The 26023-nt window shown below is 51.9% G+C and overlaps 1 protein-coding gene across 9 annotated transcripts in view; it reads right to left on the bottom strand.

The window, feature by feature from the left end:
* Nucleotides 1-6341: 6341 nt before the first annotated feature.
* TCF7 (transcription factor 7) overlaps nucleotides 6342-26023 on the bottom strand; it is a 30096-nt gene continuing 10414 nt past the window's right edge. The window contains exons 4-13 of one of the 9 annotated variants that reach the window (XM_086704046.1): nucleotides 15412-15524; nucleotides 14492-14581; nucleotides 12967-13059; nucleotides 11557-11676; nucleotides 10789-10951; nucleotides 10583-10690; nucleotides 10009-10057; nucleotides 9141-9213; nucleotides 8010-8030; nucleotides 7742-7884 (exon numbers count right to left, since the gene is read on the bottom strand). In XM_086704046.1, coding sequence (XP_086560172.1) covers nucleotides 7872-7884; nucleotides 8010-8030; nucleotides 9141-9213; nucleotides 10009-10057; nucleotides 10583-10690; nucleotides 10789-10951; nucleotides 11557-11676; nucleotides 12967-13059; nucleotides 14492-14581; nucleotides 15412-15524 — 843 coding nt within the window. In that variant the 3' untranslated portion in view covers nucleotides 7742-7871. Of the gene's footprint in view, nucleotides 8054-9140; nucleotides 9214-10008; nucleotides 10058-10582; nucleotides 10691-10788; nucleotides 10952-11556; nucleotides 11677-12966; nucleotides 13060-14491; nucleotides 14582-15404; nucleotides 15525-26023 lie in introns of all 9 variants that reach the window. The other 8 variants (XM_086704084.1, XM_086704022.1, XM_086704037.1 and 5 more) reach the window with 8 other exon arrangements.

Below are 26023 nucleotides of genomic sequence, written 5' to 3' on the forward strand. Positions count from 1 at the left end.
GGTAAATGGTTTGCTTTTGTGTACTTAACTGTGTCTCTTCGCTTGTTATTAAATGAGTTAAATATACGAATGGTTTTGTAGCTGGAGACAGCTTATAGTCAGTTTGTGTCTTGACTCACTGGAGGCTGCTTACAAAACAATTGGGTTCTGGTAGGCTTGTGTCTTTTCTCACTGCCAGTGACAGGGTTTGCTAGAGCCAATGCTTTATTTTTTATTTATTTTATTTTTTGCCAGTGCTTTAGTTCTTAATCTGTGTACATGGCCACACAGGACTGCATGTCCTGATCTTGTTGCCAGCCTCTGCCCTACAGTAGAATGTTTTCTTGATGGCTTGAGATGGCTCACAAATTGTTTTATCATCTTGTTTCTTTCCTCCCATGTGCTCCCTTTTTTCTTCCTTTCCCATTTAGCATCACCTGTATTCACATGTAATCTTCCTGCATTCTCTTCATGTTTACTGTGAGCTTTTGTGGCTCAGATTATTTGTTGACAGTAATTTGGCCTTATACTTCACCTCTCATTGCCCCAAGTCTGTCTTATTTAATAAAGTCCCGTATGCTGTGTTACATGAATTCCTGTTCGTTGCTTGTACCAGAGATTGCAAGCTACAGCCCATGTGTGGGTGAAATCCATCCCACAGCCTGTTTTTGCAGTCTTTGAGTTGAAAATGGTTTTTATGTTTTTAGAGTATTGTTAAAAAATCAATATAGGAGACTGTATTTGACCAAAAAGCCTAAAAAGTTTATTCTCTGGCCCTTGAGAGAAAAAGTTTGCCAACCTTTGTGACTACTTCTGGCTCCCTGGCTCCCTTCGTTCCAGGGATTAAACTTGTTTTCCATTTGTCCTAGTTTTAATTGGGAAGGTGGCAGAATTCAACCCTAGCTGCAGTGTCTCCTCTGCTAATTCCTGCCTGTCAGTTCTTGTAAAAAGCTTAATCCCACCCCCCATTCTATCCCTAGCAAGATTATGAAAAACAAAACTCTTGAAAGTTCAGGATTGTTAGCACATGTGCCATGTTTAGTTTGGGAAGGAAACATACCCGCTTCTGGGAAACAAAACCTGTTCTCAGTCTGTATAACCCCCAAGAATTGTTGGAATTACAGGACTAAATAATACCACTACCCATATTTAAAGGACACTAGGATCTTTCTGAATAGGTAATACTTGAGTAGACAATATATATATAGTAAAGATTTTTGCCCCCTTCATGATTTTGTGTAGATTATGGCCCTAGGTTTTAACAAAATATCCTGATAATGTTAAACTCTCAGGTTTAATAGAAGTCTGACAGCTCATCCAATAGAAAATAGGCCATTTGTGGACATTGCGTGCCCACAGAAGTCATAGGTATGGTGTTCAGAGGCACTTCAGGCTGGCTGCAGCACTCGGCCTACCTTATTCCTTCTAACCTGCTGTCCACTCAATATTTCTTTAATATGCCTACTAAGAGTTTCTATGCCCTTACCTTACGCAGGGAAGGTAAGTGGCCCTTTCTCCTTATCCACAGTAACCAAACCTATCTTCAGAGATACACTCTTTCCCACTCTCCCGGCTTTTCTAAACTAAAACTGTGGAATGAAGTCATACTGTGAGGCCGGACCCCGTTTCTGCCTCTTAGTGCCTACCTGTCCTTAGGTAAGTTCGAAATGGTAATTTCTTTGGCTTCTCAGCTTTTCATTGACTGTGTTACTTAGGATTGAGAGTAAACCAAACTACTTCTGAATGTTCGCTTACTCCTTTTTCCCTGACATAGCCATGGATTAAGGATATGCCCCCTCAAACAGATTCTAATAATTGTTATATTGTAGAAGCAAGTTATGTCATTTGAAGTGCTGCTATATTTTATTAGCTTGCCTTCATAAATCTATCTTTAATACAAAAGGTAGGTACTGCTTTGCAGTTTTTATGTTTTTCCAAAGATGCACAGAGACATCCTAACATTGTTACAGATTCTTGAGTGGCATTATAGCTGTGATTTGTTTATTCTGCAACTGTTTGAACACATCAGCTCCTGGAATTAAGATTTATACTGTAATTTGGTGCACTGTTAGGACTGCAGCCCTGTAATATGAAGTTAATGGTAATGCTGAGCTTAGACTGGAACTAGCTGTAGGAGAAGAGTAACAATGAATTCCTATGAACATGTGACTCAGAGCGGGCAGATATTCCAAACCACATGGTCTCTTAGCTTACTTAAAAACTGGCCAATCCTATAGCTGGCTGATCCAAGGTAAATTAAGAAATTAGGGGGTGCCTGGGTGGCTCAGTCGGTTAAGCATCCAACTCTTGGTTTTGATTCAGGTCATGGTCTCCTGGTTGTGGGATTGAGCCCCTCCACACCCAGTGTGGAGCCTGTTTGGGATATGTTCGTTCGTTCTCTCTCTCTCTCTCTCTCTCTCCCCCTCCCTCCCTCCCTCTCTCTCCCTCTCCTTCCCTCCTTCTCTCTCTCTCCCTCCCTCTCTCAAACTTAAAAAAGAATATATACTGTATCTGAAAAAAAATGAAATGAGGTATAGGTTGCCTAGACTCTTACTAGGGCAGTTTATACAGGGATAGGAAGTGGCTTGCATGAGGAAAGAACTGAGAGAACAGCAGTACCCTTTATCATATCCATGGCCTAAGAAGCTTTCATCTTTCCAAGCTTAACTTGTGCCACCACTTCCATTTGAAGACCTTTCTGGTCTTTCTTGTTCTAAAGCTCATTATACATTTAAATGGAATGGAATCAAACAAATGTTCTCCCTAGAAGTTACTTGAGCTTTATAAAGATGGTAATCTTCAGTTATCTGGTTTGTATGAAAACTGATTTTACACTAGGACAGAAGAGAGTAAGGGAGAAGACTGGAAGTAAAGGGAAAACATATGAAATGATTGAATCCCTGAAGTGTAGCCTCTGGCTTCTCTTTTGTAGGAAGTGTAAGAGATGGTTGCCCTTTTGGGAGCTTTTGGCGTAGCTCATGAGGCAAGGCATAAATACTGCTAGGAGGGGATGAGTAACTATTAAAAATGTTCCTGTACAGAACAAGATTAATGAGTAAATGGGGGCCCCAGGGCTGAAAGAGTCTATGAAAGTGCTGTGAGAGAAACTAATTTGGTTTCAGAAGTTGTTTTGGTTGGGAGTGGAGTGATGCCAAGGTGAGGGGAAGGCAGTGTTCAGTGTGGAACTACCAGCAAAAGGTTGGGTGTCAGTAGGTCTGCTGGAGAACATAGGCTGAAAAGAGACATGAGGGCTGACAGAATTTTGTGATACTCTGGGAAGAGTAGTAATTAGTTAGACCCATGTTGGGCAGTGCAGTTCTTGAGTATTTGAATGAAAACATTTTTTTAGTATCGTACTGAATTTGGGAGTTTGACAGTCCTATTTGATGTTTTGTTTACTGTTAAAAATGACTCTTTGCAAGGCAGAGTGAGAACGAGATGTGCATATCAAGACTGATGGTGTGGGAAGTTTAGAACATAATCCTTGGCCCAACATAGAGCCTTTTGGACATCTAAGCAGTATAGACTGAATGCTGTCCTTACTGTTGAGCTGTCAGTAGATAGGAGCCTTATTGGTGGCATAAAAGAGTTGGTCAGGATGCTCTCATTGGATGGAATTCCAGTGTGGGACTTGATTTGAGCGATAGTTTATGTAACTCCTGGATGGTATACTTGTTGCCTTGTAGTATTTCACACCTTGGCTACATCTGATCTGTGTCCCAAAACCGAGAGGCATTTTGTGGGAAGAATATAGAATATAGTTGCTTACAATAGTATCTATTTCTACATTCTGTGGTTCCCATGACTTTTTGACACTGCTTAACTTAAAAATTTCAGAAGTACTTAGCACCTTTCTGTGCTGAGTGTGCTTTTCTACAACATCTTTTACTTATTTCAATTGCTTTGCAGATAATTGTGTCCCAGGAGGCTGTTAGGATGGGTGGGAATACAGAGAGCCACACTGTCACAAAACTGTATTTAAGAGGAGTTTCCAGAGTGGCCTGCCTTTCCTTCTCTTCCTTCATTTCCTACTCTTTACTCCCCCTCCACATTTCTCCCTTTCCCTCACCCATACCCCAGAGATTGACTGTACATGCTCAAAAGAACAAGTCTTCAGATAAAGAAATGTAAGAACATCTGAATGGAGAAGAAAGACCTGGTCCCGAGCCCCAGGTGAACTTGAAAAATGTGTCAACTTGAACTAGTAACTATTTGCTATAGAATTCATAGCTGATGAGATACCTCTTACCTTGTATTGCCAGTGACTGAATTCTTGACAACCGCTAGAGATAGGATAGTTCCTACCCCTAGCACAGAATTTGCTTTTTCCAGTTACTTCTGTGCCTACACTAGCGTTAATTTCATAATCTGTCCTGCCTTGAGCTAGGCTTTTATTCTAGCAAACTGACTATGGGAATATCCCCTTCTAACGTCTCTCCACTGTCTTAATTACATCAGTTAGGGCTCCTCTCAGACCCCTCCTGCCCATTGTGTACAGGTAGACCAGTGAAGGTCCATTAGCTGCCCTGGGCCAGTAGAGAGCCCAAGAGCCTGAGTTAGAGATCTGGGGGAGTTCCTGGGAACCAGGGTCTCCTTGGGTGGTGAGCTCTACTCAGACCTGAGAAAGTCCTGATAAAGCAGCCTTTCTAACTTGAAACAAAAGCCAGTCAGCTTTTTTATTAAGGAATTAGTTTTTGGTTTCAAATCTTCCTTGATATATAGACCTGGCAGGTCTTTGTTACCTTTGCCCTTTCAATGCTGTTTTGTTTTGTTTTTTTCTAGAAATGCATGCAGGAACCAATTTTATTTCTTCTTTGGAATAATGCACAGAATCATTCTGCTGCCCGGGACTTGTGGCTTTCCTAGCCAGACTTCCTGTACACTGCATAGAGCAGGGCAGTAGTGCTTTGGGGACATTCAAAACACACAGCTAGAAGAGTATAGCCACAAGGCTTTCTCTATAAAAAGGGGAAACATGTTCAAACTGAGAGACTTGGGCAGGTCTTGCCAGCTTGCTGAGCTGAGCCTTCACCGTATTGTGAGCACAGGAGGGGCAGCTGAAACATGGGAAGGGTCAAGATCTGTATGCCAAGCCCGTTTGCTTGTTTTCTGGGAAATGTGTAAGGGAGGTTGAGGTATCTTGTCTGAGGTCTTAAAAATGGCTAGTTCTTGGCTGGCAGTGAGATGGAACTGGTGTGCTATTTGAAGTTGAATTTAGGGCTTCACTCTCAAGTCACCTGTGGCCTCAGGAATTTGCTGGTGTGATCTGGGAGGATTTGTTTCCTCTTTGAAATCACTTCTTTTAAAAGGCTGGTTTGATTGTAAAAGTTGCCAATGCCTCCCCTCTTCACCCTCACATACACAAAGGGTGCATTGTTCCTGTACCCAGTGTGCTCTAAATAAGACACCAAATCAGATGCAGCAACCCAGTCTTGCATAAGCCTTAAAATGTAGTTTTTGAAACAACTAGGCCATTAGCCAGAGTGGAATTCTTTAAATGGGACAGATGTCGAGAGAATGGTCTCTTCTAACTCTTTGGAGAAAAAAGCCCATCTGGGATTACAGCTTCCAGTGGCCTACTTTAAATAGACACTACTCTGGAAGATGACTTTATTTATAAATATTTTCAAACATAAAATCCCAAAAATAGAACTCAGTGAAAAGTACAATGCATGATCGGTGGCCCAGTAGCTGGCTGTTGTGATATTCTTGTCCAGCATTTGTATCTAACAGTTGATTGACCTATTGAGGTGGCTTTATGACACCTTCTACATTCATGTTGGGTTTTAGGAGTTAGCTGTATTCTTAAACATGATGGACACTGCTGTATAAAAGTAGTCTGTAGATTTATCAAACTGGAGAGGCTTTCTATAAAAATACGAAGATATCTCAAGCACCTTAATAGTTTTGGGGAAGAAAGGGTGCTGTTAAAATGCACTTTTGAAATTTCTGATCCCAAATTATAGAAGACTCCTGGTCTGGTTTTCCTTGAAATAGGATGTATACTTGTGTTCAGTCTTTGTGTGGAAGGAAAATGGAGGGGAAGATGGAGCCTGGTGGTCATGTGGGTCCGTGGTGGCAGTTTCCAGCGCAATGTCGTGTGCAGGCTAGCCTGCACCTGCATCACTTGTGAGGTCCGAGGATTGGGGAGTTAGGACCAAGGCTTGGAATAGTAGTTTACACCTAGAATGAGCTTGGCTCTCGGGGTTGCAGCAGGGAGGTGAGGTGGACTGAAAGTCTTTAGAATGTGTGTACCATTATAGAGAGTAAACCCCAAGTTTTATGGCTGTGGGGAAGAAAAGTAGTCTGTATGCTCTGTTACTGAAACAGCATATTCCTCAGGGTCAACTTTGAAAAAGAAACCCAGTAAAAAGTATCTTTATTCTCATGTTAAAAAAAGTTTTTGTATGATGATGCATTAACAATACAAAAATATTTTGAACACTACAATAGTCCTTTTTCTCAAGACTTCTTGCAACACTATACTAGAATATATGATCTTTGGATTCTGAGAAGCCAGTGGCTAAAGTAGGAACTATGAAGGCTTTTGTTGAGGGGTGTGTGGGTATAGGAACAGCCCTTTTTCTTTGGGTTCAGGCTATATACAGTTGAGGAGGAGACAAAAAAAGTTAAATTAAAAGTTTGTTTTTTAAGGCTCAGGCTTGAAGCTTGGCTCAGAAATGGGTTAAACTAGGCGGTGGTGAAAACCCACTGACCACCACTAGAGATTCTCTGGGCTCCTTGCTTGGATGCTGATGGTCCTCCTTCCTGCAGCCCCTTCGGGAAACTGAAGCTGAAGCGATTTCAGTGCTGTAAGGTGAGCATTGGGGGTCATGAGGTTTGGTTTGCCCTCTTAAAACTGCCCAAGAGCTGGCTAGACTGACCTGGACAAGCAGGAGCTAGAACTGTGACAGAGGCTTTTGGTGTAGGGAGGCATGCATGCTGGATTTGGGGCCATAATTTCTTTTGAGTTCAGTCACTAGTAACAGGCATGGGACCTTGGTATCAGAGCTTCTTGGGAGGTTGAGTTTCTCTTGGAAACATACCCAAGTAATAGGAACTAGAGCCAGATACCTCTCACTGCCCATACTTGCCTGATAAGGTAGTATCAGGTTATTCCTACCGCCTGTGGTAATAGGCCTAAACTTTACCTGTTCCATTTCCTCCTAGTCTTGTAAGCTCTTGAGGACACGGCAAAAGGCTTACTCTGGTCCAGTTTATGTATGAATAACTCCTTTTCTGTCAACAGGGCTTCTCCAGGTTAAGAGAAGCATTATTGTCTTGAGCATGTGGTTGTGACCATGCTCACATGTGGTTTTGTAAACCAGCTCATTCTTGGTCCTTGAAGTGTGTGGTATGGGGAGGGTGTGGCAGTGATGGGGCCAAGGAGGTGTAGGGTGGGGAAAGCAGCTGGGCTTAGTCCAGCCTATCTGTGACCTATAGTAGAAAAGCAAGGGAGGCAGGGGCATCTGGCCAGCAAGATAGAGGGTAAAAGGAACAGATGCAGGCTGCTGTAGGCACAAGGGATGCCCTTAATTAGATGACACAATGCAGATCTGATTCCCACCATTTGGCGTAGTTTGAACTGATGGCCCCGGGTTCAGGCAGAAGTTGTGCAGCCTCGGAAGTCTCCTGGGCCTGGTCCCTGAGAGGGAGGTAACAGGGCCCCTGGCCAGTTCCCACGTGCTTTGGGGCTCTGTCGCTTCCTCTCAGAGGATGAGCCCCTGGAGGCGGCCAGGTGTCCTGTACATGCTAGGCTGCCTGTCTCTGAGATTCCTGTCGTTGCAGCTGTGTACTCTGCAGGACGCTGTGGGGGGCCTGTTGGGGTCCAGGGGGCTGGGAGGCTGAGAGCGGCCGAGAGACCTGGTGATGTAGGCGCTGGCTCCGCAGGGCTAGCAAGCAGTTCTGTGGGAAAGTGGGGTAGCAGGAGGTATGAGGGCGAGTCCTGGGGGGCTGGGGACCCGGGGCAGCCTAGAGCACTGTCATCGGAAGGAACTGGGCTGGGGCAGCGGCCTTCTCCGGGTAAGTACCGAATGCATTTCTTTTTCCTCCTAGGAATAGTGAAGAGAGTTATCTGTAAACAGAGGGTGAATTCATAGTCATACACCACAACCAGAAAATGCTGTCTTTGCACAGGCCTAACTGACCTCTTGTCCCCTCTCCCCAGGACTTGGGTGACGTGCCTGTGCCTTCACACCTAGCGCTGTGATTCTGCTGGGCCTGGCCCAAACCTGGAACAGGTGCAGTTCCCAGCGCAGCCACAAGGTGGCCCAGGAACCTTCTGTAGGCTAGCCCTGTGGGCTGCCTCATGTTTTCCAGGGGAGCCATCTCCTAGTTTGGGCCTTTGAGCCCCTGCTTCACAGGTTTGTGGGGCTCATATCTGCATTAAGGCAAAGGAATGCAGTGCTCATAATGGTGCTCAGGCAGAGCAACACAAATAGCCTCCCGACATGTGTACATATACACACATACCCCCCAAATTCCTTTTTGCCCTTGGAGAGGAGCATGTAGGCACTTTGAGGGACTGACAATATTTCGTAGAGTCCATGAGGAACTACCAGGCCTGGCCTCAACCAGGCAAACTTTTGCCATGTGGTAAGCATACCTTCTTTTCACACAGGCATTTCTCTGTTGTATGGCAAAACACACATTTAGTGCCCCAGAGCCTGGTATGGCCCTTTTGATAGGACAGCCCAGGCGTACCCCTGTTCCTGTGTCCCTGCCTCTCCCATCCTTTGGTCTCAGGTACAAGCCAGGTGGCTCTCTACTATAGTCACCTTGGTTTTCTTAGATTTAAGGGTTCTGGATAATACAAGCAGGAATCCCAATTTGAAGAAGTGAGGGAACTGGTGGACCATGGTGAATTCTAGGCCTGGTAGCAGGGACTTAGGTCACCTGAATGAGGTGGATGATAAGGCCTACTGTGGATATGCTAAGCTTAGCGTCAGACCATCATTAACAGAGGACTCCAGGCACTAGGCACCAGAACTACCTTCTTGAATCTGTCTCTCCACCTCATTCTTCGGAGGGCAGGTGCTCCCCAGTGTGTGGTATGCGATGGGATGGGGGTACCAAATGAGGGCTACAGGCCTAGCAGAACATGTGCAGAATCAGGGAAGCAGCTTGAAGCAAAGGGAGGATGGTGGTGGGGACAAACCCACCTGCACGGACCACACCAATCCGTCTGCTGGTTGAGGCCAAAGCGAGCACGGCATTTCTTAGGCGAGCCAGGGTCTGCTCACAGCCATGCCAGAGGGGCAGAGCAGGGCAGAGGGCGAGCAGGCAGGCAGCAGGGCAGAGCAGGGCCCAGAAAGAAGAGGTAACATCAGTGTCAGCCAGTCACAGATACCCCACAGGTCCCATGGGCACAGGGCCTCGCCATGGCACAGCCAGCCCCGGTGGGAGCCCCGGGACCCAGAGCCAAGGTATCAGGAAAGGTGGACACCTAGCTAGGCGGTAGAGGCAGTGGGAAGAATGGTGGAGGTGGGGGAAGGAGAGGATCCTATCATGTTGGCTCCTCTCAGGTTGCAGCACAGGAGCAGTGGGAGAGGAGCCCAGGGAGGCCCATGGTGATCCAGCCTCTTCTGCCTCACTGCCCCCCTCCCCCAACTCCCTTCGCAATCTGCCTGACCCACATCCCCCTCCTGCTGTAGCTTAAACCTAGTCTACACACATTTTCAGATGGAAACTAAAGCTGTGTGACTTCTGGACCTAGACATGGCTGCACCTCCACTCATACAGACTGCTGCCCATTGTGGCAGAATCGTAGAATCCATTTCTCCTAGCAGCGCTAGCAAAGGTAGGAGACATGTGGTGAGGCAGTACACCAGTGTTAACTCTGGTCAAAGAACTCAGTACAGCTATTCTTCACAAGGGTATTTGACTTACGAGAAGTGGGCCTTGTTTCCGAAGGGCCCAGGCCTTTGAAGGTATGTGGCTCAGTACTCTGTCCCTCCCTCTGGGCCAGAGCAGGGTGCTCATGAAATGTGGGCCTGGAGGGGAGTGTGCACTGCTGAGGGAAAGCCTCACCTGTGTTGGACTCCTGGTGCTTTTCTCGTGACCGCCTCTTTTTCTTCCCCTGCAGGGAATAAAGGGAGGGATGCTTGGATCTGGCAGGTGGTCCCTTTATAACTCCATCGAGTGAGTGGCTGGAAGAGCTGCAGCCTTGCTTGCCTGTTGCTGAGATTCTGGGTACATGATCCCTTCTACATGGAAGGCCTAGTATTTGACTGCAGTTTTTACCAGGGTACCATGGGAGTTAAAGACGACTCCTCCCTCTCCCATGCTGGTCTCCATTTTGAATGGAGAAGACTTACAGGGCCCCATACGCCCCTCCTGCCTTTGTGGCCAAATGCTGCGCAACAGCCCCGACGGGGAGTATGTCCTAGGTGGAAAAGAGGACATGGGCCTGCCTTTTAGGGCAGCTTCCCTTGTTTAGCTGGCTTCGGAGCTGGCCAGCTGAGGCCTTGAGCCCTATACCGCACCTGCCCTCTGTATCTGTGCCTTCAGGACGGTGGTCTGCCTTTCCCCGTTGAGACTGTGGCCCGGGGCATGGCATCTTGAAGGTTCCCCTACCCATCCCTGTCTGTCACCGGACACTCACATAGTTGTCACGCGCCGACCAGCCTGGGTAGAGCTGCATGTGCAGCTGCCTCTCTTTTCGGGCCAGCTCATAATACTTGGCCTGCTCTTCCCGAGACAGCGCGTGCCACTGCAGCAGGAAAGGAGGGGTAGAGATGGCGGTGCATCAGGGAGTCAACAGGCAGCACCAGGGGACAACCCTGCCAGCCCACCTGCCCGTGGCCTCACCCTGCGGCCCAGGATCTGGTTGATGGCAGCACTCTCCTTGAGTGTACACTCTGCAATGACCTTGGCTCTCATCTCCTTCATGTACAGCATGAAGGCATTGAGAGGCTTCTTGATGGTTGGCTTCTTGGCCTCTTTCTCTGCCTTGGATTCCGCCTGTGTCTTCCTGAGAGGCACAAGTCCAGATCACACAGGAGCCCCCAGTATCCAGCTAAAGCTACTACCTTCTTCTAGCATGTGTCCAGTGTGTGTGCCAGTGCATAGAAACTAGGGTTTTATAAATGGTATCTTTGTTAGTTACTCCAAAATGGGTGATCAGAACTAAGTAACTTCGTTACAGAAATACTGCACCTAAGTAAGAAAAACCTGTTTAAGGACTTCACAACCCCTCCTCTGTTGGCTCAAACTAAATCTTTGTTCCACACCCCATCCATTCCCTCCTGCTTCTAAGGATCAAAAAACACTGGTCAGGGGCACCCGGTTGGCTCAGTCGGAGGAGTGTGTGACTCTCGATCTCAGGGTTGTGAGTTCAAGCCCCACAATGGGTGTAGAGATGCTTAAATAAATAAACTGAAACAAAATAAAATTCTGGTCAGTGGCAAGAACAAGATGGCTTGACCAGAGGCCCCCTGTGGCAGTCCCTGGAGTTTCTAGGCAGCAGGCATGGAGCCTGGCGGGAGGAATGTTTTCCCTGGCAGATCAACAGATGGGAGCCTGAGATCTGCTCGCGTGTTCCCCTCCCTCTTCCACACCATGGGCCTTTTCACTCACAGGCTACGGTCATATGGCTGCAGCTCCTGCTTGCCTGAGGGAGGTACGATAGCCGGGTGGGGGATGGCTGCAGGGTGACCAGGCACACCGGAGCCTAGCATCAGGGATGGGTGGGTGAACCTAAAGGCAGAAGGAGAGTTAAAATTGAGCCAGGAATGTAGAGTCCAGAGCTTTGGACACACGGAGCCGCCTGCACAGTACACGACGACAGATGAACAGACACCCCACCTCCAGTGGCTGGCACACAAGTACAGATACACACCAACACAAACACCTGCTTCCAGAATGTTACAGACACCGCAGAAATCTGTATACATGTCATTCAGGTGGTTACTAAATCCTAAATAGCTTTGAATCTGTTCCCTTACCTTGTGCTTTCACCAGCTCAGCCTCCTGAACCTGTAGCTACCCCGTGAGCTTCCTTACTCTCCTGCTTGAGCCCTGCAGGCCTCTCCACACAACTCCCAGAGTGACCTTTTAAACACTTGAGTGCTCTTGGCCCCTCCTGCTGAAACTCCCCCCGTTGCTCACAGAATAAAACCCAGGCTCCTCCGCAGGACCCGCCCTGCCTTGAATGAATGTCTCTGCTGACACTTCTTAGCTCCATCTTTTCCCCTGTTTTCCATCACTTTCCATTCCTAGCCATCCCCAACTAGAGCTGTTCCCTTTGTCCCCTGTGCTCAGATGTCATGAAGTTCTTCCAATTTGTGTCCCTGCCCTGGCTGGGGTCTGGTTAGGGTTTTCCCGTCTCCCAGATAGCCCATTCAGCTGTCAGTGCTAGGTCCATACCTCCCACCCTGGGCTGTAAATTCCAATAGGGCTGAAACTGTCTGCTGAGTTCCTTATTCCACACCAGGTCTGAGTCTTACGGAGGGAGTGTGCAAAGTGAAGGGACACAAACGTATACACACATACTTTTACTTCACTTTTCTCTTGTTCTGTGGAAACCACCCTGCCCTTGCTCCTTTCTCTGAGCAGGCAGTCCCCAAGGGCCTACTGTCGCAGACCCATGTAAAAGGTGATGCCTCAGCTTGGGCAGGGCTCACAGAATGCCCAGGAGAGTTGGCTTGTCCCGCCCTTCAGCAGGGATGCACAACACAGGTGAGTGCACACACACCTGCACGTGGACTGATTCACGCGTGCAGAGGCAGCAGCACAAGCACGGGTTTGCACTCACTGGCCCTGGCTGCTCTAGGGTGCTCGGCTGCATGGTCTGACCTGGGCTGAGGCCTCTGGCTCTTCCACCGGCTTCATTCTCAGGCACAGGGCAGCAGGGGGCTGCAGAATGACAGACGGACGGATGGACAGACAACTAGCACAGGGCAAGCACGGGCCTGGGCACGGCCTCATGTGGGCTCTGAAGCCTGGGCAACAGGAAGCAGGAGCCTGGCTGCAGGGTATGGGACTCACCTGGGGTAGGGGGCGCCAGGGGCTGCAGTGGGGGCAGGGAAGTGCTGTCTATATCCGCAGGAAGGGGACAGGGGGTAGAGAGGAGGGCTGGGCCTGTGGTTGGGAGAGACAGCTGTTAGCAGTCTGGCTACTGGCCAGATGTAGGGAAAGACTTCCCCACTTTGCTTGACCCATAGGGTACGGCAATTTGGCCTCCACTAGGACTCCTCAAGCATGTATATGAAGCATCTGCCACCAGAGGGCAACCTGTGCTGCACCTACTTCCCTCTACAGACTTGTACTGGTGCTTAAAGGGCAGAAATGGCAGTATTCTCCTGGGACCCAGCTCAGTAGACCACTTCCCACCCCCACCCCCCCCCCCCCCCCAGCTCACCTCCAGCCTTACTTCCTAAAATTTCCTCATCAGCACAGCATTGATACCTGTCCTAGGGCTTTTGCAGTCACTGTTGACACTGACTGTTCTGCCCGCTTTGTCCCCTTTCAACTCCTGGTCTTTGTTCAGCTCTTGCTTGGCTAAATGATTTTTTTTCCTAAAAGCCCTGGAAATCCCAGGCTGGATGAGGCACCCCTCCGGGCTCTTACAGTCCCCAATAAAAGCACTGCTAATACTGCCCTGTAATTGTTGGGTCCCTGACCTGGGTAGTACACCCAAGGATTGGCAAACCCCAATCCTGGGAGTATCTGTGGGTATACTCCTGACTGGTACTGAGGATGGAGCACTGTCCAAGGAGAATCTGGGGATAGAAGAGTGAGCTGAATATGGACAAAGAGCAAGTGGAAAAGGGCAGGTGGGCCTCAGGTTGGACCTCTGGGCTTCCCTACCTTCCCGGGAAACCAAGATTTCCTGCTGTGGGGTGCTGCCCCAGCCTGGAGAGGCTAGAGACGCATCCAGAACACACTGTGGTTGATGAGCAAAGGACCAACCAGCCCGCCAAGACCTGGCTCCAGCTCCAGACCAGCCCTCTGGCCCACAACTAGGTCTACTGACTCGAGGTTCAGGCTGGCTTTGGCTGGCCCAGCCTTCACAGACCCTCCAAGCAAGCTTTTCAAGGAGCCGGCCAGGGGCTTGGAATCAGGCAGGCACCAGAGGGGGCAAAGAACACTGTTCCTCAGGAAGCTCAGCCAAGGGACCAGTCCCCAGTAGGCACTGGGATGAGTGTAGTATCCCCCTGCCCACCAGGTGGCTGAGAGGCAACAGCCTCTTGGAACCATTCATATTGCCCCTCACTGCTCCGGTGGGCCTGCCTTTTCTTCCTTACTCTCCTAACCCTGAGTGGCTTGGTGCTCCCCACCCCTACCAAGTCTCTCAGACATTGAGGCAGATGTCGAATGCAGAAGGTCTTGACCAGGAGCCAAGGGCAGCGTGCTGGGCTACATGGGCAATGAACAGAGCTGCTGGGCAGCTCCTGGTACAGACACAAGACCTGGCAGCGGGGTGCTGTGAGAAGGACGGAGAAGGAAAAGGAAACGGCAGGTACGGTTTCCCCAGCGCAAGGTGCCCTCTTCCCACTGGGTTCACACTCACCAGCTCACGGTGTGGGGAAGCTGTCCCATGCTGCCTGAGGTCAGAGAGTAGAAGCCAGAGAGGTCAGGGGTCTGCAGAGGCCTGTGAACTACAGTGGAGAGGGGCCAAGTAAGTGATCTATCCTGACCTGGAAGCCACTTCTGCTAGTTACTGCCTCCTAGGCCTTCCTGTGGGGCCTCTCCCACCTCCCATTAGCTAGAGGACCAGACATACTGGTTTGTTGAGGACTGTTCCAGTGTGATAATGGTACCCCGTTTATAGGCTAGGGAAGCAAGGGCAGAGTGGCAGGGTGACTAGCCTAAGGATACAGGCTGCCAGTGGGAGAGCTGGAGTCACTCAGGAGTGGGATGGCTGGGCCTCATCATGCCCCGGCCCGCTGCTGGTCTTCAGCTGGGGCCTCTAAGCTGGGGGCTCTGGCCTGGCTTTCTGGGCAGGAGGCAGGCCCCCTGGCCTGGACAGCCAGGGTTCCACCCGCCCCCTTTGGCTCCCCAGGGTTGAGTCAGCAGGTTTCCCACAGCCGACAATGGCTGATTTCAGAATGACTTTCCCTGAGGCTGAGGTGAATCAGCCATCACAACCACCACTTTCCATTTTCTCATTGAGGGAGGGTGGGCAGGGAGGGAAGGATACAGGTTTTACAGTCTTCAGTTTTACACAGATTCCTGCTCCCATATACTGGCACTGGGAGGTCATTCAGGATGTGGGTTTCTACCTCAACCCGAAACCTTCCAAGTTTGACCTAGTACCACCTGCTCTCAGGCTCCCAGGCCATCTTTCTGGCATTTTTCTTGGGGTTTTGAGTTTGCCCAGCGCCAGGCTTTCCAGTTGTTAAAAAGGGGCTAACCCCCCTGGACCCAGAAGCCTAGGACTTGGCCCCTAGGCTCTGGGACCGACAGGCCCCTCCCCTTCCCAGATCCATACCTTGCTTCTGGCTGATGTCGGCTGGTGCAGGTGTAGGGTGTGGGCTGCTGAAATGTTCATAGAGAGGAGAGAGCTGTGGGACGCTGTGGGCTGGCTGACTGGCCTTGTTGTGCTGAAAAATGAGGAGGGAGGGTGTGAATGTGGGGAGACCCGAAGGAGGAAGGCACAGGGCTGGGGGCATACATATACACAGAGCCCCTTTTAGCTGTGTGGGTAGCCCAAATGTCAAAGGAAAGTGGGGGTGGTTAAAACCACAGGCCTCAGGAGAAGGGGCACCACTCAAGACATCCTATGTCTAGTGGCCCTGCCCACAGCCCCCCAGACTTTGCTCAAGCAGTCCCATCACCTACAGAGTCTCCTGGTTTGTGTATACTCAGTTCCAGGAGGTGCACCTCTCCTGTCCAGGAAATTTCCTGCCTCTAGGTCTGAGATCACCGCCCACCCCCGCCACCATTTCTCTGAGGCCCTGTGGCTTGTATGGGGGGCTTCTCATACCCTCCAGCCCCAGACACCAGGTAATGGTCTGAAGACCTGGCTTACCCCAAGACAGCCTGGAGTTCTTTTTCCTACTTCTCCACCCCCAGACTTGGGGGTCCTAAGTCTGACCCTCTGTTCCACCTCAAGCTTAACAGGATTTGTGGGCACAAGGAAGGTTCCCATCTGCACTCTAACTCAGAGCAGGTGGGTCAGGTGGGGACAGGCTTCCTCCAAGGCCGACCCACCCAGCCCCCACACTTCCTGTCTCCTCAGCAATACAGGACTCTTACTTTTCTCACTAGTCACATGGATCTGTCAGGAGATGACTCATGCTGGGAAGGGGGCTCCCCGTAGGACCCAGCCACGGGGAGGTGCTGCTTGGGGCCAAGGCACAGCTCTGCACATCCCCAGTGCACATCTGCACAGTCCAGGACCCTGGAAACATCATCTACAATTGAGGCTCAGCTTCCACTTGGAAAAGTTCACCTGGGGGGATTCTGCTGGCTAGGAGCACAGATAAGTGTCTTTTGACTCCTGGCACAGAAGAAACGGGACAGCTTTGGAGCACGACAGCCATGAGAGGTTGTGGCCTGAGCTCCTTCCCATCCTGTGGGTGAATTTAGCCAGACTCCTTAACATCTCTGGGCTTCAGTTTCCTCTCTTGTGTAATGGATGGGGTTCATGCTCCCTGCATCACTAGGTTTGGGGAAGCTTAGGGTAGCTTATGGTGAGGCACCGGTCCCTTGGGTTTGGCAGTCTGTGGTCCAGGGTGAGGTGAGAAAAGGCCAGGTATGAATTGTGACTCAGCCAAGGTGTGAGGCTTCAGGGGGACACAGGCTCCCACACTTCCCAGCAACTGCCCTGGCTGCCCTCTTCCCCACATTCCTGCCTCCAGGGGAGCTTGAGGCTGGGTTCCAAGCTGCAGCACCCCTCCCGTCGGGGCTTGGGGAAGTTACCGACACCACCCACCTGTTCAATCCCGAGCTTGTTCATCTGCCCACTGAGAACCTTACATACCAGGACCTTCTGTCCTCAGGCAGACAGGGGTTGGTGTCCCAAAAGCAGTGGCTTCTTTGTGGTGGGCATGGATGTGTGGCACCACAACCCCTTCCTGAGCACCTCTCTCTGGAGCCTTCTCTTCGCTTCCTGGAGCAGCCTAGGAAGGACTCCCCACTGTGGGCCTGAGGAGGAGTCAGCTGACCACGTTTAGATCCTGGTTCTAACGTGTGTGGCCTTTAAGAACTTACTATAATACCTGAGCATCTGTTTTCTTGTCAAATGGAGATGAACATAGGGTTGTTGTAAGAGTAAAGCCACAAGATACCCAAGAGCTCTATTACCCAGCTGTAGAGTCATGAGGAAGGGACGTTCAGGAAGCCCCTTACCTGCACAAAGAAATGCTACTCACAGTCCTTCCCTGGCCCTGTGGTGCTAGCCTCACATGGGCCAGACGGTTTTAGTCTGAATTCACCGGAGGGGATTTGCCTGGGGACAAAAGACCCACCTGGTAGCCTACTTGGCAACATCACCCGGGGAGGCCACGGTGTCTCCAGGCCCTGGGTGCTGGGACTTTACTGCTCGTGTTCTAAGGTTTCCTGAGCAAGCTGAGAGGCTCATGCCACACCCCGGCCTTCTTTATCCCCAGAAGTGACCTCAGAGTCAGAGTCAGAGTATGTGTAGGAAGGGAAGGTAGAAAGTAGGATCCTCGGGCTGGAAAGAGTGGGTTCGAAAGGCTGTGGGGTATGTGGATACCTGTGGAATCCTTCACGTGTTGACTGCCTGCAACCTGTGAGGTACTGTGCCAAGCACTTTGCAAGCCCAGGCTCATTCCCACTAGGGTACCAACAGGCTGCCATTTCTCCCATCTGTAAATCTTCATCTTTCTCAGCCACCACCTCATGTCTTGCTCCCTTTTGTTGCAAACCTCAGGAGAGCCATCGCCAACCTCGGCTTCCTGTTCTTAATCTTGTGCTCCTGTCAGCCTAGCCAATCCCCTGCCCCATCATTTCACCAAATGGCACTTGTCAAGGTCCCCAGTGACTGCCACGCTGCCTGAACTCAATGGTCAGTTCTCAGTCTTCCTCCTACCTGACCTCTCAACAGCACCGGACACAACCGATTTCTCCCTCCTCCTTGAAAGATTTTCTTTGCTTGGCTTCCAGAATGCCACACCGACCTATTTTCTTCCAAGCTCAGAGGCCATTCTTTCTTGGGCTAATTTCTGGCTCCTCATCTTCTTCCTGATCCCACCCAAGATGTGCCCTTGGCTTTCCATCTACCATCCTTTCCAGAGTGTTCTCATCCAGGGTGGTAGCTTCAAATGTCCTCATCTGATTACTGACATTTCTATCTCAGCCTCTGCTTCCCCTAGGGAACACCACTCCCCGAATGCATACTCACCAAGTCTACCCAAAAGTCAGAAATGCTGCCCAAACCCAGTATGGCCAAAGCAGAGCCTCTGGTGTGCTGCACCAAATGCTCCTCTCCGTCTTCCCCAGTTACTGGCAATGCTCTCCTTCCAGATGCTCAGACACCTTGGAGTAATCCTGGACTCTCTTCTCTCACACACGTCTCCAATTTGTCAGGCAATCCTAATGGCTCTACTTTCAAGATAATTGAGAGCCCACCACTTCTTCCTCCCTATCCCCAACTCAGTCCAAGCCCCAGTCGCTTCCCACTCAGACAACTCCAGTAGCCTCTTGCCCTCCGCCATTCTTCCATCCAGCAAACCCGTGCCTCAGATCACACCATTCCCCTGCCCAGAGCAAGAAACAGCCTTAGATGACCTACAAAGCTGTGTGTGGTGAGGCCCACTCTCTCCCTAACCCCACTGCCTCCCTCTCTTCCCTGCTCACTATGCCCAGCATTTCCCATGTGTGCTTCAGCCTCCAGCCTCCTTCTCCAGTTAGTGTAAGGATACATATTTTTAATTTTTTTATTAGAGAACACATGCACATGCAAGTGGGGGGAGAGGGGCGGGGTGGGAGAGAAGGGAGGGAGGGTGAGAGAGAGGGGGAGGGTGAGAGGGGGAGGGTGAGAGAGGAAGGGAGGCAGGGAGGGAGAGACAGAACGAGAATGAATTAATCTTAAGCAAGCTCCAGGCTCAGCATGGAGCCTGATGTGGGGCTCAATCCAACGACCCTGGGATCATGACCTGAGCCCAAACCAAGAGTCGGATGCTCAACTGAGCCACCCAGGCACCCCAGTCTAGTGATAATTTTTAAGTGAGCCACAATGAAGTGGGCTGGGAAGCCTAGCTCTAAGGCTCCCTGACCTTTACATCAACTTCTTCACTACAGAATCCTGGGTCATTATGCCCCTTGAAAAGCGATGAGAAAATCAGCCCTGATTACCTCACTGATCACAGATGCAAAAACTATGTTAGAATTTTGGGGCGCAGCAGCCGAAGGCCTAGGAAGCTTCCTGGAAGCCTCTGGGACCAATTTATCCTGATAGGCAACCAGGACAGTAGTAGCCAGACAGCATCAGCCCTGACCAGGCCTTGAGACAGGGAGACAGGTCAGAGACCGTTCCCTCAAGAACCTGGGACTCTGGTAGAAGGCATTCCACCATTTGCCACAACTGGAGCCCTGGCCCATTAGTTGGAATGAACTTCCTCCAAAGATCCCTCCGGCCTGGGGGCTTTTGAGTGTAAGCTCCTGCTTCAGAGAAGGCCTTGCCATCTAAGTCCCGGTTCTGGCTCTTTGGCCCCCAGGAATGTAAGCCTGGCTGGGGAGTGGGACCCTGGGAAGGAAGTATTAGAACCAGAGGCTGGGGTCCAAAGTGCCAGCTACAGGAAGACAGTCCCACTCTGCCCAGGAAAAGGGCGGCGGCGGGGGGGGGGGGGGGGGGGAAGCCTGCTTCCAGGCAGGAGAGGGTAGCTCCACAGTACGTTTCTCAGCAAACCACCCTTCTTGGGGAGGGCTAGCTTTGGTCAAGAAACCATGGAGAGCCCCCTCACCTGAGGGAGGACCAGAGCTGACTCTCCTTGGCCAGGCTAGTAAAGCCCCAGGTTGCAGCACAGCCAGGCTTGGAAATCTCAGAATCCAGCTCAGCCTACGGTCTCTGGCCTGGGATGCAGGTGGACAATGGGTATGGAGGGGGTGGGAGGTAGGAGGCGTTGCCTGAAGGTCAGAGGGCTTATCCTGTCCACGAGCCTTCCCTGGGAACTGGGGAAAAGCCTCTAATTAAACAAGAGTCTGCAGCCAAACCCCAGGAGAGATGCCAGGTAGGCAGGGGTGGGGCAGAGAACATGCCAGCAGCTAGAGGCCCTGAGGTGGCCAGGGATCCAGGGGAGGGCACTGAGGGCCCGTCCAGTCCTTCCCACGTTTATGCATGCTGCCCCCCAGCCTCACACTCCCCTGCCCCCTGTGTCTGTGGTGGTAGCCAGGGGGAATGTCGGGCGTAGGGCCCGGTGCCCCACACCCCCCTCTGCCAGTGGAACGTCCCGCTCCACGGCCTCAGCACAAGGCTGTCCCGGGGCCAGGCTGCCCAGACAAGGTGGGGTTGCCTGGGGACTAGCATGTGCATGAGGAACCTGATGACTGGAGCTCCTCTCCTGTCCTCCCTCTGATGATACCTGCCTGGCAGGCCTGGGTTGACTGTCCCCATGAGGCCCTGAGCATCTCGACTATACAACCTCACCTCTCTTATGTGAGGGCAGAGGGCCAAGGATAGACCTGGGCACTCAGGAAGTATTCGCAGCATGGTGGAATGCATCAGCAAATCAAAGACTCGACAGCAGCCCATACTCCTTGGTGAGGACACTCCAGGATCCCCTTCTTTGCCTGTCTGCACCCTGCACCCCCGAAACACATAGCCAGACTGCAGCACTACAGAGCGGGGCCAGGACCCGGAGACCCTAGGGCTGGGAGGCTGTGTCTGCTATTCCTCCTGCTATTGCATTGCTTTGACTCCTCCTAGCCACTCCAACTCCCAATCTGTTGTCCCAAAGGTGGCTCTCAGCCTTCCGGGACATTCTCATTAGCCCATGGCTAGAAATTCCTCTCGTTGAGTAGGCAGGAACCAGGAAAGGGGGGGTCCAAAGGTAGGGTGGGACAGGAGGAGGGAGAAATAAGGGACTCTGGGATAGGTCTCTTCTGCCCTGAGGTTGAGCTTGGGCCCAGCTGGGCTGCCCTGCCTCACCCCCTCGCCCCCCTACTTCCTGCAGGCTCAGGTGAAAAATAAACACAGTCGGCATTTTCCCTGCAGACCGCAGCGGTCTGCTCACAGGCTGTGTGCACCCTGAGAGCCCTTGCCACCACCAGCAGAGAAACTCCCTCGCCTCTGACGGTTGACTCTGAAAACCCCCAAACGCTTGAGCCCCACAACACTTTCCCAGTGAAGAAAGTTGCTGCTTCCTCGGGCCTCACGGCTGGGGGTGGGGGAGTGTGTGAGGCCTGAGTGCCCCCCCCCCCACCTCCAGCAAGCCTCCCTGTGGCAGAGACGGTGCCAGAAGTTCCCGCCCTCCTGTTCCCCCACCCACCGACACACACACACACACACACACACACACACACACACACACACACAGATTCTCTGTTGATTACGACTGGCAGACACATTCAGTCCGCTTTCATCACTGAGTGCCTGTGTGCCAGCCAAAAAAATGTTTCAGGCTGAGAGAAAAGCATTTTCCAATAAGTGAGTGGTTACCATGTCTCAGGCACAGTTCTGAACACCTTACAGAGTTTAACTCCTATGCTTTTAAACAAACCTAGGATATAGGTGTATTACACCCATTTGGTAGATGAGGAAACTGAGGCACTGAGAGGTCACACAGCTTGCCCAAGATCACACAATAAGTGGCAGAGCTGGGATTCTACCTACTGTGCTACAAAGGCCTTATGGTTGGTCATGGACAAAACCTGGGGGTAGAGGGGACGGCATGCCAGTCCTCACCCCAGTTTCCTTTCTCCAGCCTGGTTGGTCAGAGTTCCCTGAACCAGTGCCTCCCTCCCTGACCCTAAAAATGCTTCAGTGGGTTCTGGGACCCCTGGGATTGGAGTTCTGGCCACACCACCTGCCTACTTCCTGCCAGGGCTGCTGGCAACCAAGAGCCTGCCTGGTGGCAATAGCTGGACATGGCTCCCCGGCCTTAGTGCACGTGCGCCCCACTCATCCTCGACCAGCCACCATCCAGCCGCGCTGGCTTGCCCTTCTCCCGCCCTGGTGCCTAGCTCCTCTCTGCCTCAGCGCCTTTACCCACCCCTCCTCCTCCCCTCATGACTTTCCAAGCTTCTTCCGGCTCCTTGCGAGCCTCACTGCTCATTCTGACCTCAGTCTAAGGGTCACTTCCTTGCAAACGACTCGCCGGGGATCCACAGCCCAGCAGGCAGAGGTGCCCACATGGTGCAGAGGTGGGCCTGGGGGTGCCGGAGGGCAGCACTGGCTTGTTAGTCATCTCCACCTGTCCAGGTTCCGTACTCGGCAGAGGGAAGGCCTCTGGAGTCCCTGGTGCTCCAGAACCTCTGCGTGCCCCACCCACTCATCCGCCACGGAGCCGACTGCAGTCACCCAGTTCCTGGCTCCTTGTTCCCTATGCCTGTGTTGGAGCTGGAGAGAGGCCAGTGGGTACGAGCCCACAGGAGTGGCAGATCCACACCTCAAGCCTCATGCTCGTTCCTGGGCAGAAGCTGACTGGACAGAAAGGTGGGTTACTGATACAGTATAGCCTGGGCTTCAGTTCCGTGGCCCAGCGGCCCTGCACAATTCCACACACTGGCCATGCTCAGAGCCCCCTTTAGCTCTCCCTTCTCTCCCTCACACTGTCAAGAGCCAGGCTCCAGCTAGGGCCTGGCCCTGAGCATACACTCTGACCTCGATCAGTTCCTCCTGGTTCCTCTCCCAGCTCTAGGGCCCACCAGGTAGCCCCACAGCTCCCTCAGACCTGTGTGTGGAGCTAGGACCCAATGTCCAGCACCAGTGGTTGCTTAAGTCCCAAGGAGTCTGGCCAGTTGCTGGTGGGAAGCTCCCTCAAGGCCTGGGACCTGGAAGATGAGTGTCCGAGAAGAAAGCAAGCCCCCCAAGACTTTCCAGAGGAGACTTGTCTACGTATCAACTGAGCCCGGATTTGTGGATTCCTGCAGACCCTCCCTCTACAGATACACCCCAGCAGGGCTCATGCCATTTTATCCCCAGCCCCCACTCTGGGCCCTACTGCCCAGGACATGGTGCTCTCCAGAGGACGGCCTGCGAGCTCCCCGCCCACAGCGTGCCGGACGCCTTGTGCCAGACACCCGCCGCAGAGCACGGAGCTGTGGCCGTTTGGTCAGCTGAGCTGGAGGCCTGGGGGGTGGCTGGGCCACACCCTTGTGGACCAGGAGGCTTGGGTCCCACCTGCCAGCACGGTGTGTTGCCATGGTTGCACAGAGCCCTGCCAGGTGCGTGTGGCCAGTCTACCAGTCGCCCGGCCTCAACATCAGATAACAGGGCCTTGCCACAGCAAAGGTGAGGACCGGAGTCCCTGCATGAGGCCTTGGCAAACCACAGGCCTGCTCTAGACCTAGCCTGGCCCCAAGGCACCCTCAGAGCTAGCTGAACCTCACCGAGCTGAGTGGCCTGGCCCACAGCCTCCAGTGGTTTCTATGCATTCGTTTACTTGCGCTTTCCTTCTTCCTCTTTGAGGTGAACGCCCCTCAGGACAGGATGTTTTTAGAGGAAAATATAAGCTTCCGGGAGCTGCTGCAGCTGAGCTGCTAGTTGATGCTACCGACACACCGTATGTGGGGACTCTACAGCAGCCCCGGGGCTGGGCATCCCTGCCCCCTCGGCCCTCCCAGCCCGGGGAGGTCTCTTAGCCAGCTCCTCTTCAGTGCCCAGCTGTTCAGGAGCCCACCGTGGGCCAAGGCAGGCCAGGACAATCTCAGAGCTCAGGCAGTAGGGAAAGCAAGGCTCTGCAGAAGGGGCACTAGAGGAGTTCAAGGATGTTTTTCCCCATAGGAGCAAAACCAACAGGCTGTGTAGGAAAGGCAGGAAGAAAAGAGCAGAGATGCGGATTTAGAGATGGCAGCCCTCACTAGGAACAGCCTGCTGTATGCCCAGCACACAGAGTTGTACTCCCTGACCAGAGTCTGACCAGTCTTCCCTTGTCACTTTAGGACACGTGCAGATCTTGCAGATGGGGAAAGGGAAGCCCAGAGAGGTTAAACGACTTGCCCAAGGCCTCATGGCAAGTAGCGACAGATATGGATTGGAATCCAGCCCTTTGGGGTTCCTGGCCAGAGATCTTCACCGCTCTGCGAGAGGCCTCACAGTCCAGGGGTAGTGTGCCAGCATGGAGACCGCACATATGAACCCAGAACCCAGTGGTCCCCAGATTCCCTTTCCCCCACTCGGTCTCCCCACGCAGACCTCCAGCCCATAGGGACCTGGGATCTCTGACTTTGCCAGTTAACACCTGCCAAGAAACTTTCTTGGCACAAACCGACTAGCGGTATGGCTGTGACCTCCACCTAGCCTGTATGAAGGATGTCTTCACCCTGTCCTCACAGGGGGTGACTCAGTTTCTCAGTCATCAGTGACTAAAGGAAATGTGAGAGGTCATCTCTCCACAGGGTCTGGCCTGTGCTCATCCCTCCACATGCGAAAGCAGGGGGTAAGGATAGCTGCTGGCAACTGAGGTGGCTCTCACGAGGGCCTGGCACTGCCCAGGAGGGAGAGGCGGGAGAGCCTAGGCAGAGCCCAGAAAGGCGGAGGGCGATGGTACCTCCTAGGCAGGCGGGGGTGGAGACTTGGAAATCTTGTCCCCAGCCTGAGCCCTGCATTTCTGACTCTGATGAATTCAAACCAGCTTCTGAGGAGCAAAGACAAGATGAGGTCTCTGGTCTGTACTAGCTCTCTGTACCAGCCCCAGGAGGACAGTCCTGCCCTGGGGCCATGGTCAGGAAGCTCATTTGGGTCTAACTTTTACAGCTACTGCCAATTAAGACCCTTGGGGCTCTGCCTGGACCGAATCCAGCGGTTTATCCAAAGGGAAACAAGGCACAGAGTGGAAAGGAGCTGCTGCAGGCTTCGCTGCTCACACCCAAGCCCTGCAGGCCCAGGGTCCGCACAGGGAGGGGGGCAGGGCTGCTCCACCTGCCACAGCGGCCCTCTGAAGGTGGAGCCCCCTAATGAGATTAGTTAGGGGGTTCCAAAAACCATACCAAACAGTTCTTACAGATACTCACCTGGGTGTAACAAAATAAAAATACATGGGAGACAGGGAAATACCAAATTCCGAGGGGGTGAGGAGTGGGGAGGGAGGGGATAGGGGCAGCCAAGGGGACCCAGCTGGAGCTATAAAACCCATTTTTTTGGGGCGCCTGGGTGGCGCAGTCGATTGAGCGTCTGACTTCAGCCAGGTCACGATCTCGCGGTCCGGGAGTTCGAGCCCCGCGTCGGGCTCTGGGCTGATGGCTCAGAGCCTGGAGCCTGTTTCCGATTCTGTGTCTCCCTCTCTCTCTGCCCCTCCCCCGTTCATGCTCTGTCTCTCTCTGTACCAAAAATAAATAAACGTTGAAAAAAAAATTAAAAAAACAAAAAACAAAAAAAACCCATTTTTTTCAAAAAGGAGTGCACAGATATGTTGTCTAAGAGGCAAGGGAGCATGGAGGTAAGGGCAGGAAACACATGCCTGGGTTCAAATCACTCCACCAGCACTCCTAAGGTGCACGTCTCCCCATGCCTTGGCTCCCCATCTGCAGGCCGTCCACATCTCACGGGGTTGACATTGGGATTAAATTAATAAGGAACAAAATAAAAGAAAAAAAGACCAAGGCTTTTCAGGAAAGCCAAACTTTGTGCCAGGCTGGGGCCGCGGTCCTTGACTTCCTTTGGACTCCTGCCTGATTGCTATCAGGCCAGACTGCTGAGCTCCTGACCGGCCTTCAGTGACCAGAGCCAGGGGACTGGAGGCAAAGAAGGGCAGCGATCCAAGAAAAAACTGCTCTCAAAATGCCCCGGGAGGGCTCGCCCATGGTGCGGTGTGAGACGACACAATGACAACAGACACAACACACCCCCAGGAACACCTCAGCTTCCTCAGTCAGCCCATTCCCAGTGACTCAGGGCCTAGGACACCCTCCAGCCCAACCCCACGTCACAGAGAGGAGAGCACCTGATACAGACACACCCAACAGTGAGCTCCAACCT

Source organism: Puma concolor, chromosome A1, assembly GCF_028749965.1.
Source record: "Puma concolor isolate L17-30 chromosome A1, mPumCon1.1.hap2, whole genome shotgun sequence".
In the NCBI taxonomy this organism is placed as follows: Eukaryota; Metazoa; Chordata; class Mammalia; order Carnivora; family Felidae; genus Puma; species Puma concolor.